General features: G+C 47.8%; 2 protein-coding genes across 2 annotated transcripts in view; both read left to right on the forward strand.

Moving 5' to 3' along the window:
• The first annotated feature begins 4,660 nt into the window (after positions 1-4,660).
• LOC127464592 (uncharacterized) lies at positions 4,661-8,073 on the forward strand. The gene is given in 3 exon segments (XM_051774948.1): positions 4,661-5,167; positions 5,170-7,019; positions 7,786-8,073. Coding segments are annotated over 3 exon segments (2,535 nt in total). The 5' UTR covers positions 4,661-4,770.
• An 802-nt stretch (positions 8,074-8,875) lies between these two features.
• LOC127464581 (uncharacterized) overlaps positions 8,876-13,187 on the forward strand; it is a 113,464-nt gene continuing 109,152 nt past the window's right edge. The window contains exon 1 of the mRNA XM_051774946.1: positions 8,876-10,397. Coding sequence (XP_051630906.1) covers positions 8,941-10,083 — 1,143 coding nt within the window. The 5' untranslated portion in view covers positions 8,876-8,940 and the 3' untranslated portion in view covers positions 10,084-10,397. The remainder of the gene's footprint in view (positions 10,398-13,187) is intronic.

Genomic DNA, 13,187 nt, shown 5'->3' on the forward strand with positions numbered 1-13,187 from the left:
CTGAAATGTCTCAGGGTTCCTTTGGTTCCACGATGCCCCTCTCAGACCTGGCAGTAGAAAAATAAATCAAAAAATTGAGAAGAAATCATCTTAAAGTCATGCTAAGCCTGTCTTCTACAGTCCAGAATCTATATATGTGTGACTGCAGATACTTGGGATGAGGGTAGATGCTCAGAGGAATTCATGGGTTTGATCTAGGAAACCTGTCCCAAAGTTTTCACTGCCTTTTCCTCCTTGGACATTTCCTGATGCCCGGAGGAAGCTCATGTCCAACAGCAGCTCCATCCCCCACTTCCTCCTCCTGGCTGCAGCTCTTGCACTTCTGCTTCTTCCTGGGCATCTCCCTGGCTGCCCTCCTGGGCAACGGCCTCATCCTCAGCGCCGTAGCCTGCCACCACCACCTGCACACCACCAGGGACTTCTTCCTGCTCCACCTCTCCCTCACACACCCGGGCTGCATCTGCACCACTGTCCCCAAAGCCATGGCCAATTCCCTCTGGAACACCAGGGGCATGTCCTACTCAGGATGAGCTGCACAGGTGTTTTTTGCTTTTCTTCTTGATCACAGCGGAACTTGCCCTTCTCACCATCATGTCCTACGACTGCTACATGTCCATCTGCAAAATCCTTCACTACAGGACCCTCCTGGGCAGCAGAGCTTGTGCCCACTTGGCAGCAGCTGGCTGGGCCACTGGGAAGCGGGTCTGGCCCTGGGGCTGCAGGAGCTGCCGCCTGAGCTGATGATCTCCTGAGCAGTCCAGACACGCAGTCACTGTCCCTGTCCTCTATTGCCTCCCTTTCTTGCTGCAGGACCAGAAACGACTGTGCTGCTCTGCTGGGCTGGGGCGGGGTAGGGAGATGGGGGGACCAGGGGGGGCTGGTCTGGGCAGTTCCAGTGAGTAGAAAACCCCAATGTTCATCTGAAGTGTAGGAGTGGGCAGGGTGGGAGCATTACAGGGCTGAGGTGGCTCCAGGCTCTGGGAGTGGTAGCAGGAGCCCAGGGAGACACTGCCCCTGCTGCAATGAACTGCCTGTGTGTGTGCGAGGGAAGGACTCGTGTCTCTGAACACCCCCGTGTGTGCATCAGTCCAGCTCAGGGTTGGACACCTCTCAGAGCCCTGACACATTTCTCTGTGTGACTCCAGGAAAACCCCCACTGTGCCAGGGAGTTACCAGATCCTTTACTGTCACCCTCCTGGTGTCCTGTGTAATGATGAAACTAGAAAAGGTGATCATCATACCCTGGTAATTTTCTAAGAGGAGAAATGTCACTGCTGGAAAGAAGTGTCACTGCTGGAAAGAAGTGTCACTGAAGAGGTGAGAAGAGGGAACATCATTGTTTCCTTCAGCCTGTTCCACAGCAGGTTCCCCTGGAGCCCCAGGGACACCTGTGGGGAACCCAGAGGGGCAGAGAAAGGGCACAGCCCAGCAGGGCCGAGGGCACTGCCTGTAGGCACGAGAGAAGAGAAGAAAGGCAAAGGGAGGTTAAAGGCAGCAGAAAGATGGGAGGTGTTCAGCTGAGACACAACCTGGGGACACAACTTCACACTCCTCTGCAGAGTGAGTCTACAGGTGCAGGGCAATGTCGCTTGTGTTCCTGGAGGAATCTCCTAAAGCTACCACATCCCACAGCCTTGCACATCTGTCAGGACTCTCCCAGTTTCTCTGTTGCACAGGAGGAGGATGTTCTCCAGGGCAGGCCTTCCCTGCAGCACCGTCAGAGGGACAGCGCAGGTGGGCTCCTTCTCCCAGGGATGGCTGCGGGGTGGGAAGGTGGAGGTGCAGCCAGGGATGCCCGGGGCTGTCCCGCAGAGCAGGGTCCCTGTGCTCCGGGGTTCTTCGTGCCAGGGTGTTGCAAAGCAGTTTAAATTTAGTAGTAGAATGGCTAAGGCTTAAGTAAAAGGGTAGGCCTAGAAAGCAACACATTACAGTAGTGAGTTAAGCAGCAGCCTTGTTCGTGGGAATAGAATGTACTGAAGAAGTAGAAACAATAATCAAAAGATGTAGTCAAGCATGTACGTAACGATTTGTACCTTAGATGTGGTAAGGGTCTGTTAAACAGTTTCTAGGGGGGTAGGACAACTTAAGCAGATTTATGATTAAAGTAGATGATTGTTAATTGTTATAAACTACTGCACCTGGGTTGCTATAGAAACTGTAATTGTTTTAGCCGTGAGAATACATGTAAACTTGTTTGTGTATAAAAGTTGAACTGAGAACGAGGGTCGTCGGAATCCTGACTTGGGGCGTTAGCCCGCAGGTTCCCGGGGCCCCGAATAAAGCACCCATAAACCGGCACTCTGTTGGTTTGTGTCTTTGTTTACGGGCAACAGTTTTGGCGACACCAGATGGAACTCCGGGGGTAGCTGGGCGGCTCACGAGCTGATCTACTCCATGCCGGCAACCAGGTGATTTCTGGGGAGACATCGACCCGTGCCCGACCCGCGCCCGCCGGACAACCCTCTAGGTAAGCCCGAAGGTGCTTTATTCTTTTAGGTTTGTTGGTTGGGAGCCTGCCTATAAGACGGGATAGTGAGTGTCCCGCTGGGTTGGGCTAAAGGTACCTTGGTTGGGAAGCCTAGGCGCTGGTCTTAAGACGCGGCGAAAGCTGCGCAGTACCAGCACTCGCCTCTCAGAGGGAGAATCGGCGAGTTGGTTTTGGTTTTGGTTTTGTTCTGGTTTATATTGTTGTGTTATCGTGCTGGTCGTTAAAAGTATTGTTTTGTGTTGTTGTGTTATTGTGAATTTGATGAATTTAGATTGTGGTGTGTGTGTGAGCAAGTAGCAAGCATGATGTCATTTAAAACCTTTAGAGCACTATCCTGCACAGAAAAAGATATCCCTAGCGATTCTCCGCTTGGTTGCTTGTTAAAACATTGGAAGGAAGGAAATTTTGGACAAGAGTTAAGCAAGAAACAGTTGATTGATTATTGTAATAATGTATGGCCTCAATATGAAACAGAAGGAATGCAGTGGCCCAGAAATGGATCACTGACTTTGGAAATTATAACCCCTTTGATGCGATATTTACGAGAGAATGAGAAGTGGGATGAAATACCGTATCTGGATTTATTTTATTATTTAGAACAAAACACTGAATGGCAAAAGGAATGTGGTATCTTAGTGTTGAAAGAACTGGAACTGGAGGATGATAAATGTAAGAAATGTCAAGAGCGGAGTATAAAGATATTGAAAGGATTGGATGATAAACATGAGCAGAAAATACGGTTTTCAGAACCAGAGGAGGATGTGTCTTTGTTAGTCTCCCCCGGAGTAACTCCAAGTGCGCCCCCGAGAAATAGTCTCCCTTCACGTGCAAGGGCACAATCACACACCATGCCCCCGTTAGAATCATCCTCGGATGAGGAAGAAACAGGGGGGCGGGAATGTGACAGAACTCCTCTAGCAGAACGGACTCGGAGAGGGCGAAGGGAGAGGGAAAGAAGACGGGGAGGGGGGAGGGAGACAGACGTTTCGCTCTCACCCCCTAGATTGATGGCTCCCTTGCGAGAAGCGGTTGGAGCAGGCAGGGGAAAAATCATGATAAAAGTTCCTTTTTCGCCTAATGATTTACTAATTTGGAAACAGTCAGCTGGGACATATAGAGAAAATCCTGAGCGGGTGGCTCGTGTTATAAAAATGGTTATAAAAACACAAGACCCGGACTGGAATGATTTACAGGTATTAATAGATACAATTTTAGATTCAACAGAAAAAGAAATGGTATTAAAGGTGATGGTGGAGAGAGCAAAGGAAAGGATTCGTACCCTGCCTCGGGCAGCGCGGGGGACGGTAAACGATTTTGTACCGTGGGAGGACCCCGACTGGGACGCTAATAACCCCGCAGATTATAAAAAGTTAAAAATTTACCAGGAATTATTGGTAGAGGGAATACGATGTGGCATTCCAAAAACGTTGAATTGGTCTAAGTTATATTCAGTAATGCAAGATAAGACTGAGTCCCCTTCTGCCTTTTTAGAAAGGCTAAAGGAAACAGCTAGGAGGTATACAGACTTAGATGTTGAAGACGAGTCTGGAAAATTACAATTAGCATTGATCTTTATGGGACAATCACAAGAATATATTAGAAAGAAATTTCAAAAACTGGAAGGGAGAGAAACAAGAGATTTAGAGAAATTGTTAGAAGTGGCTTGGAAAGCATATAACAATCGGGAAAAGGAAAGTACTAAGAAACAACAAGCGAGCTTGTTGGCGCTTTTACAAGCTTCAGGAGAGAACAATGGGGCCGGTGGCCATAGAGGAAGAAGTCGTGGTAATAGGGGAAGGGGAGGAATGGGTAGAGGATTTAACAATCAGTCGGGATTTGGAAATCAATACGGGGGAGGACGTGGTAGAGTAGGACCAAATCAGTGTGCTCTTTGTAAAGGACAAGGACATTGGAAAAACGAATGCCCATTAAATGCTGGAAATGGAATGAATCCTTGGAATCCTCAAAGCTTTGTGAATCCACAAAACCCTGTTGGTATGGGCACGCCACAGGGTGTCGCCCAAGCATTTATGTTAGGGAGTTGTGGAAGACAGAGTCGGCTAGATTCAGACTAAAAGGTTGTTTTGCAAGTAGAGGGGGAGCCGACGGAATTTAGAATCGATACTGGAGCTAGTTTTTCGGCAATGAATGAATTGATGGGGCCATTAAGTGATTTAACCGTACAAGTAGTGGGAGTTTCAGGACAAATAGAGGAAAGAACATTTCTGCGACCTCTAGATATCAAATTTAAGGGAAGAGAATTAGATCATCAATTTCTGTACATGCCTAACAGTCCTGAATGTTTATTAGGAAGGGATTTGCTTTCAGCCTTGCAAGCTAAAATTATATTTGAAAAAGAGAGAGTCAAGATAGAAATTCCAGAAGAAAATTTAGCAAAAATTTTTGTTGTGAAAGAAGTGGAAAAGGAAGAAATACCCCAAGAGATTGAACAGGCTGTTGTACCCTGGGTGTGGGAGACCGGGGTTCCTGGGAAATCTAAAGCAGCCACCCCAGTTAGAATAGAATTAAAAGAAGGAGCACAACCTGTCAGAGTTAGGCAATACCCAATTAGTTTAGAAGCAAGAAAGGGAATAGCCCCTATGATTTCACAGTTCCTAACTCTAGGAATATTACAAGAATGTGAATCAGAATTTAACACCCCCATATTTCCGATAAAAAAAAACCAAATGGAAAATATAGATTAGTACAAGATTTGAGAGCAGTAAATCTTATTACAAAAGATATTCACCCGGTTGTAGCAAATCCTTATACCTTGCTAACATCTGTGTCTGAGAAGTTTCAGTGGTTTACTGTGGTTGATTTGAAAGATGCTTTCTTCTGCATACCACTGGCACGAGAAAGTTGGAAAATCTTTGCCTTTGAATGGGAAAGTCCGGAGACAGGACGAAAGAGACAGCTCGCTTGGACTCGATTACCACAAGGATTCAAATGCTCACCCACGATATTTGGTAATCAGTTAGCAAAGGAACTAGAGGAATGGAAGACTACTCAGGTAAAAGAATCTCCTTTTTCATATATAATACTGCAATATGTAGATGACATTTTCTTAGGAGCTACAGAACAGGGACTTTGTCGTCAGTTAACTATTGAACTGTTAAACATGCTGGGCCAAGCAGGCTACCGAGTCTCAAAAGAAAAAGCACAATTAGTAAAACGGAAAGTTATCTATCTGGGATGTGAAATTTCCCAAGGAGTCCGGCGCCTGGGAACAAATAGAATTCAAGCAATATGTGCTATACCTGTGCCTAGAAATAATCAAGAACTGAGATCTTTTCTAGGAATGGTCGGATGGTGCAGGCTGTGGATTCCTAACTTCGGACTGACTGCTCGACCACTGTATGAAGCAGCAAAGGAGTCCAAGCTAACCTGGGGGACAGAGCAAGAAAAAGCATTCCAGGAACTGAAGAAAGCCCTCCAGGAAGCACCTGCCCTGGGACTACCGGACCCAACCAAGGAATTTCAGCTCTATGTTTGTGAGAGACAGCGAATGGCCTTAGGAGTCCTCACTCAGCGTCTAGGATCCTGGAAGAGACCGGTTGGGTACTTCTCCAAACGGCTAGACGCAGTAAGTGGGGGATGGCCGGGGTGTCTCAGAGCTGTGGCAGCGACGGTCATTTTAATACAGGAAGCGCGCAAATTGACTCTGGGAAAACACATGATAGTGTACGTGCCCCACATGGTCATAGCAGTTCTAGAGCAAAAAGGGGGGCATTGGCTCTCCTCCAGCCGCATGTTGCAATACCAGGCTTTGTTGAGAGAACAAGATGATGTTGAACTGAAAATTACTAACCATCTCAACCCAGCAGAATTCCTTAGGTCTACACAGGAAGAAGGCACCCTGGAGCATGACTGTGTAGAGACCATTGAACAAGTCTACGCGAGCAGAAGAGACTTGAAGGACGAACCACTGACAGATCCTGACTGGGAGTTGTTCACCGACGGATCTAGCTTTGTGGAAAATGGCACCAGGTATGCTGGGTATGCAGTGGTCACTTTACAACAAGTGATAGAAGCGAATGCACTACCCCAAGGTACGTCTGCACAAAAGGCCGAGATATGGGCATTGGTGAGAGCTTTAATATTAAGCCAAGGAAGGAGAGTTAACATATGGACTGACTCCAAATATGCTTTTGGGGTAGTTCATGTTCACGGAGCACTCTGGAAGGAGAGAGGACTTCTTACTTCTCAGGGGACAACGATTAAACATCGGGAAGAAATTTTACAATTGCTAGAGGCAATACATAAGCCCTCAGCAGTGGCAATAATGCATGTCAGAGGACACCAGGCTGATCCAGGACGAGAGTTTCAGGGAAATCGATACGCTGACCAAGCAGCCAGGAGGGCTGCGAGAGAGGTATGGACTCAAATGGTTCTTTTACCAACCCGGAATAATCCAGCAATAGCATTCATGGAAGAGAAACCGCATTATTCACCTGAAGATGAGAAATTAGCTGTGATGATGGAAGCGAAGAAAAATATCAGGGGGTGGTATATCACTCCTACGAGACAGGTAATTTTACCAGTCAGAATAATGAAAGCAGTGCTTGAAATGGAACACAACAAGTGCCACTGGGGTGCAGAAGCACTAGTGAAATTCTTGAAAAACGAAATTTTCTCAAACCAGATGTTAACACTAGCTAAAAGGGTGAATGCAATGTGTCCTATGTGTATAAAGAATAATCCAGTAGTCAGGAAGCAAGTACAAATGGGAAAACTACAAGTAGGACAGTTACCAGGAGACTATTGGCAAGTAGATTTTTCTGAGTTGCCTAAGGCCCAAACTTTTAAATATCTGCTAGTGTATGTTTGTACCTTCTCAGGGTGGCCAGAAGCTTTTCCATGCAGGACCAATCAGGCAAAAGAAGTAGTGAAAACCCTTCTGAAGGAAATCATCCCAAGATTTGGAGTTCCCCTAGGGTTGTCCTCTGATCGAGGACCGCACTTTACAGCAGGGATAGTCCAAGATGTGTCAGCTGTATTAGGGATAACATGGAATCTCCATACACCATGGAGACCGCAGTCTAGTGGACAAGTAGAAAGAATGAATCAGACATTAAAAGGTCAATTGAAGAAGATCTGTCAGGAAGCCAAAATCCAGTGGCCCCAAGCAGTACCCCTCGCTCTGCTGAGAGTTAGGATTAAACCAAGGGAAAGAATAGGAGTAAGTCCATACGAAATATTGTATGGCAAGCCCTATCATGCGGCTACTTACCAAGGGGATCCTCATGTAGTGGGTGATCAGGCAAGTATTTAACTATGTGTTATCTTTGAATAAGACCCTCACAGCCCTCAGAGGAGCGCTGCAGTGGAATCGGCCTCTGCCCCTGGAGAATCCGGTTCATGACATTTCTCCAGGAGACCAAGTCTATGTGAAAAACTGGTCAGTGGAACCATTAAAGGGAACATGGGACGGTCCTCGCCAGGTGATAATGACCACTTATACGGCGGTGAAAGTCGAGGGAATCGACAATTGGATCCATTACACCCGAGTCAAGAAGGTTCCAGTCTCATGGTCGGTAGAACCTCTCTCACCTACGAAGATGGTATTTCGAGCCAACAATTGAAGATTGTGGTATTCCTGGGGTTGATAAGTTTAGCAGAGACCACCGTGAGAATTGAAACCCCAGATCCTTATTTGTTTGTACCAGAACACACTGATGTAAACTTAACTTGTCTGTTTTCAGATGACCAGGGAGCTGAATTAAGAGATGTCCACGTCAAGTGGAGACGGAGAGATCAAGATCGAATCATAACAGAAGGAGTGACAACAGTTTGGGATGCGACACAACAAAAGGGTTATACCGTTCTGCAGGTACCTGAGGTGTCTAAAACCGTAGAAGGGACATACATGTGTGTAGTTTGGATTCAAAGGAGTTTTGATTATGGGTATGTAGAAATACACATGATAAACAAAACTCGGGAAATAATGACTAAGGTACAAGTTATACCCCCTAGGAAAACTCGACATGTGAGAGATCTGCAGATTCCGAATAGAGAAATAGAACAGGAAAATTTAATTGTGGGCCTAATTCGAGATTTTGGGGAAAGTACAAAACGTTACTAAAATTACTGCATGTCTCCCTATGCCTCATGCAGCAGGAGACCCAATTCCATGGGGAATAATTCCAGTGCCGGAAATACCCAAAATGTTTAAGAATATTACAAGGAATTGCAAATTTGTAACCATCACATGGAGCGAAACGGTAGATGTATGTTTATTAAGTGACAAAATGATGAAGAAGCAATGTGAACAGATGCCGGGATATTTCCGATGGGTAGTAATTGGGACATGGGTAACAAGTGAAACAATTAATGAATTAAAAGGATACTGTTTAGTTACAAATTCGACACACCCATGCTCTAAAGTTCCGGCTTCAGTAAAACGAGAAAAACAAGAAGAGGTCTGTCAAAATATTACCAGTTCTACAACCATGGAAGAATGGCAAACAATTTGGGGACCCAGCCTGCTAGAGACATATAGTTATATTGGAAAGGTACAGTGGTGCATTCACTGGAAGGGGAAAAAGAATCAAACTTATTCTACAGGAAATAGAGGGAATCATAATTGGAGGACAGAAACACATACAAAAGAGGATTGGAATTGTACCCGAATATACACATGTGATACCCCAGACGATGAAATAGGCTTAATGCCAGTCAAAACACTCCTGCAGTTAGGATGTGAGTGTCGAGGATATAACCATACTATTAAAGGACATGTGAAAAACATTGATTGTCACACTACTACAGTTAGAAGTCCCGGAAACCTAGTATGGGTCATGGGACATGGTCAATGGACCACCCACATGCCACTAGACGGTCCGGTTGTACCTGTCACACTAGGGATACCTACTCTTTGTCCACTCTGGAGAAAAGAGAAGTTAACACCAGCAGAGATGCGATCACGGGAGAAAAGAGAAGTCAGTAATGACATTAATGACCTGGAACTAACAGATTGGCATGAGCCATCAGCAGGAGTTAAATTCGGATGGGCACTAGAATCTTTGTTTGCCCCAATTTCAACATATCGAAATAGAGAAATGTTGTTCAAATTGATGAGCCAGACCGAAAGGTTAGCAGCAGTCACTAAGAAAGGATTTAAAGATCTAAATTTACAATTACAAGCCACCTCTAGAATGACCATACAAAACCGCATGGCATTAGACCTGATATTACTCAAAGAACATGGAGTTTGCGGTTACCTGCATGCAAAGGATGAGCATTGTTGTGTACACATCCCAAATGTCACTCAAGAAGTAGAGAAAGATATTAATCAATTAGAACAAATTGACGAGAATGTTCATAAACTGCAGAAAGAAGCGGAACACAATTGGATAGGACAATTATTCAGCTCCCTAGGTCTCCATGTGTCAGGATGGATATCTTCTGTTATCCAGTACGGAATATTGATTGTAATAATTGTTGTCATAGCCATAACTGTTTACAAGTGTCTTTTAGGAATGATTGTAAAAGAAGGTCAACATACGAGACGCATCATGAAAGCTATAACAAGAAAAGAAGTAATCTCACCGCAAAATGGATCACCTCCCATCCATCAAGAAACTGCAACCTGAAGATTGCTGTATTTGAGCATCCTTGCAAGCAAAGCCTGAAGAATGCTCAAAAGGGGGGACTGTTGCAAAGCAGTTTAAATTTAGTAGTAGAATGGCTAAGGCTTAAGTAAAAGGGTAGGCCTAGAAAGCAACACATTACAGTAGTGAGTTAAGCAGCAGCCTTGTTCGTGGGAATAGAATGTACTGAAGAAGTAGAAACAATAATCAAAAGATGTAGTCAAGCATGTACGTAACGATTTGTACCTTAGATGTGGTAAGGGTCTGTTAAACAGTTTCTAGGGGGGTAGGACAACTTAAGCAGATTTATGATTAAAGTAGATGATTGTTAATTGTTATAAACTACTGCACCTGGGTTGCTATAGAAACTGTAATTGTTTTAGCCGTGAGAATACATGTAAACTTGTTTGTGTATAAAAGTTGAACTGAGAACGAGGGTCGTCGGAATCCTGACTTGGGGCGTTAGCCCGCAGGTTCCCGGGGCCCCGAATAAAGCACCCATAAACCGGCACTCTGTTGGTTTGTGTCTTTGTTTACGGGCAACAAGGGCAGGGACTTTGCTGCCTGCTGGGGTCAGGTCTCATCCTGCCTGGGTAGTTGCCCACCCCTCTGCAGGGAGAAGCTGTCGGTGGGTGGTGAGAACCCCAGCAGGAGCCAGGCAGGTTCTTCCTGCCGTTGGATGAGGTGTGTGTGGTCAGGGCTGTGGGAGGTCAGGGCTGCTCCCAGATCCAGATCACACCAGCACATTTCCAAGAGCGCTGTCAAATGGGAAGGACAAAGCACAATTATTAGGAAGGAATGGAGCTTTTCTCAGTCAGTGTTTTCAGTTTCCTACTCCTGAGGAATCTGGGGGTTGAGAAATGGAAAAGGAGCTCCCATGTTGGACAAGTCACTGAGACTCCTGAGCTGTAACTTGGAATGCACAATGCTTCTGTAAGCAACTTCCTAAAGTGCTTTCGGCCTCTGCTCTGCTTTTGACAGAAGCAGCATCACTTCTGCTGGACCCATCTGTTTTTTCTTTATCTGCCCTTTTCCACCTGCAAAAAGAAAAGTTGCCCAGTCAGTGCGCTGCAAACAGGCAGGTTTCTCTCAGGCCGCAGTGAGTGCACAGACATTCGGATGGAGTGGTGACAGGGAAGTCATGAATGGATTTCTGATGTTGAGTCTACTGTTTTGAAATCAGAAAATGTGGTGTTGAAGTCATCGTTAGCCTTTGAGAGGGAAACAGGAGAAAAATCGGATAAATTTGTTGCTAAAAATGAGCTGCTTCAAACTGAGGTTGACCACCTTCAAAGTCTTGTTAAAATTTGGATGATTATGAAACAGTCAACTCACGGATTACCCCCATCAATACTAGACAATGCCCGCAGTATAAAGGCATAAAGCCCTCCCAGCCCCTCCAGGAACCCTCAAATCCCATCCCGGTCCCACAGGACACTCCCAACTTCCCCTTAAACCCTCCGAGGCCCCCAGACTGCCTCCCAGACCCACAAAAACCCACAAGATGCCCCCAAACCCCTCCCAGTTACCTCCAGCCCTCCCAGGACCTTTCAAACCCTCTCCTAGTTGCCCCCTTCCCCTTGAGTATGCCCCCAAACTCTCTCCCAGTTCCTTCCCACATCCCCGACGATTCCCCAAAACCCCTCACAGCTGCCCCAATCTCCCCAACCTCCCTCCCAATCCCCCAAACTCCCCCAAACCCCTTCCCAGTTACCTCCACGACCTCCAAGCCCTTCTCAGCCTCCCCATTCCTCCCCAAAGCCCCTCCCAGTTGTCGGCCCGTCCCCCAGGCTCGGGTGAGGAGGTGCCCCAGGCTGACGGGCCCGCCCAGACAGGGGCGGTTCCAGCAGCATGTCAGGAGCCACCCCTGCCCCGAAAGCTCCCGCCCGCCCTGGAGCCACCTCAGCTGCCCCTGCAGGGGAGAAATCCAGGGCGGAGCAGAGCAGGGGGCAGGGCCGGGCTGGGACCTCAATGGACGGGGGCACTGGGAGAGCAGGGGAGAGACCGGGATGGGTTGAGGGGGCACTGGGAGAGCAGGGGAGAGACTGGGATGGGCTGAGGGGGCACTGGGAGAGCAGGGGAGAGACCAGGATGGGCTGAGGGGGCACTGGGAGGGAGAGGGGAAAGTTTTTGCCCCTTTCCTGGGCACTTGAACACCCTCTGCACCCCCGTTCCTGGCCGTGCCGGTTGTCCTTTCCCCCCAAGCCATGAACAGGTTTTGGGACTCCCTCGTGGATCGCAGCCAATAGAACGGCTCTGCTGGAATGACGTCATTGCCAATTTCTGCTGGGCCCCTGTCCTTGTGCCGGTGAGTCACCCAATAGAACGTCGAAACTTCCACGGGGGCTGCCGGGAGCGGGGCAGTGATGGCGGGGGAAGGGAGGATCGGGATTGAACCCGATTGGTCCCGATCGATCCCGGCCCCAAGGTCTCCCCCCGCCGCGCTGTTTTTCACGTGCGGCCCCAACGAGGCCATGGTGGTGTGAGTTCAGGGGGTCCGGGGGCTCCTGGTGACCCCTCTGAATCTCCCCCAAGACTCTCGGGAACTGCCCAGATCCCCCCCAAGGCTCTTGGGGACCCCCCCCCCTTTCCCCCTCCTCCCCCAAATCTCCTGTGCATCCCCTTAACCCTTCAAAATCTCCTGGGACCACCTCAGACCCCCAGACTCCCTCCTGGGGACCCCCAAACACTCTTCAGGACTCCGGGGCCCCTCCCGACCCCCTCCTAGAGTCTTTTGGGTGTCACCAACCCTTTACGGCGGATTCCTCTGTCCATTTTTCCACCCCGGACTGCTGGGGGTCCACCCCCCCAAGAAACTACTGGGAACTCCCCAGTGTCCCACCACGAGATTCCTGGGTCCCTCCCCCCCCCCAACCCCCTGTGGGTGCCCCCATCCTTTCTTCCCCTCAAAAACATTCTTGGGGGTCCCCCAATGTCTCCTCCAGCCCCCATCCTGCCAGGGATGGATTTGGGGGGATCTCCTTCCCCTTCCCTCTGGCCCGAAGGCAAATGCCCTCCCTGTCCTTCTTCCTTCGCCCCCAGGCAGAAAAGAGAAGAGAAACAGCCAGTTGGCCCTGGCAGGTGTGGGTGTGTGCAGGCTGTGGTTG

This window comes from Manacus candei, unplaced genomic scaffold, assembly GCF_025592945.1.
Source record: "Manacus candei isolate 608988 ecotype Guabito, Panama unplaced genomic scaffold, ASM2559294v1 h1tg000238l, whole genome shotgun sequence".
NCBI lineage: Eukaryota > Metazoa > Chordata > Aves > Passeriformes > Pipridae > Manacus > Manacus candei.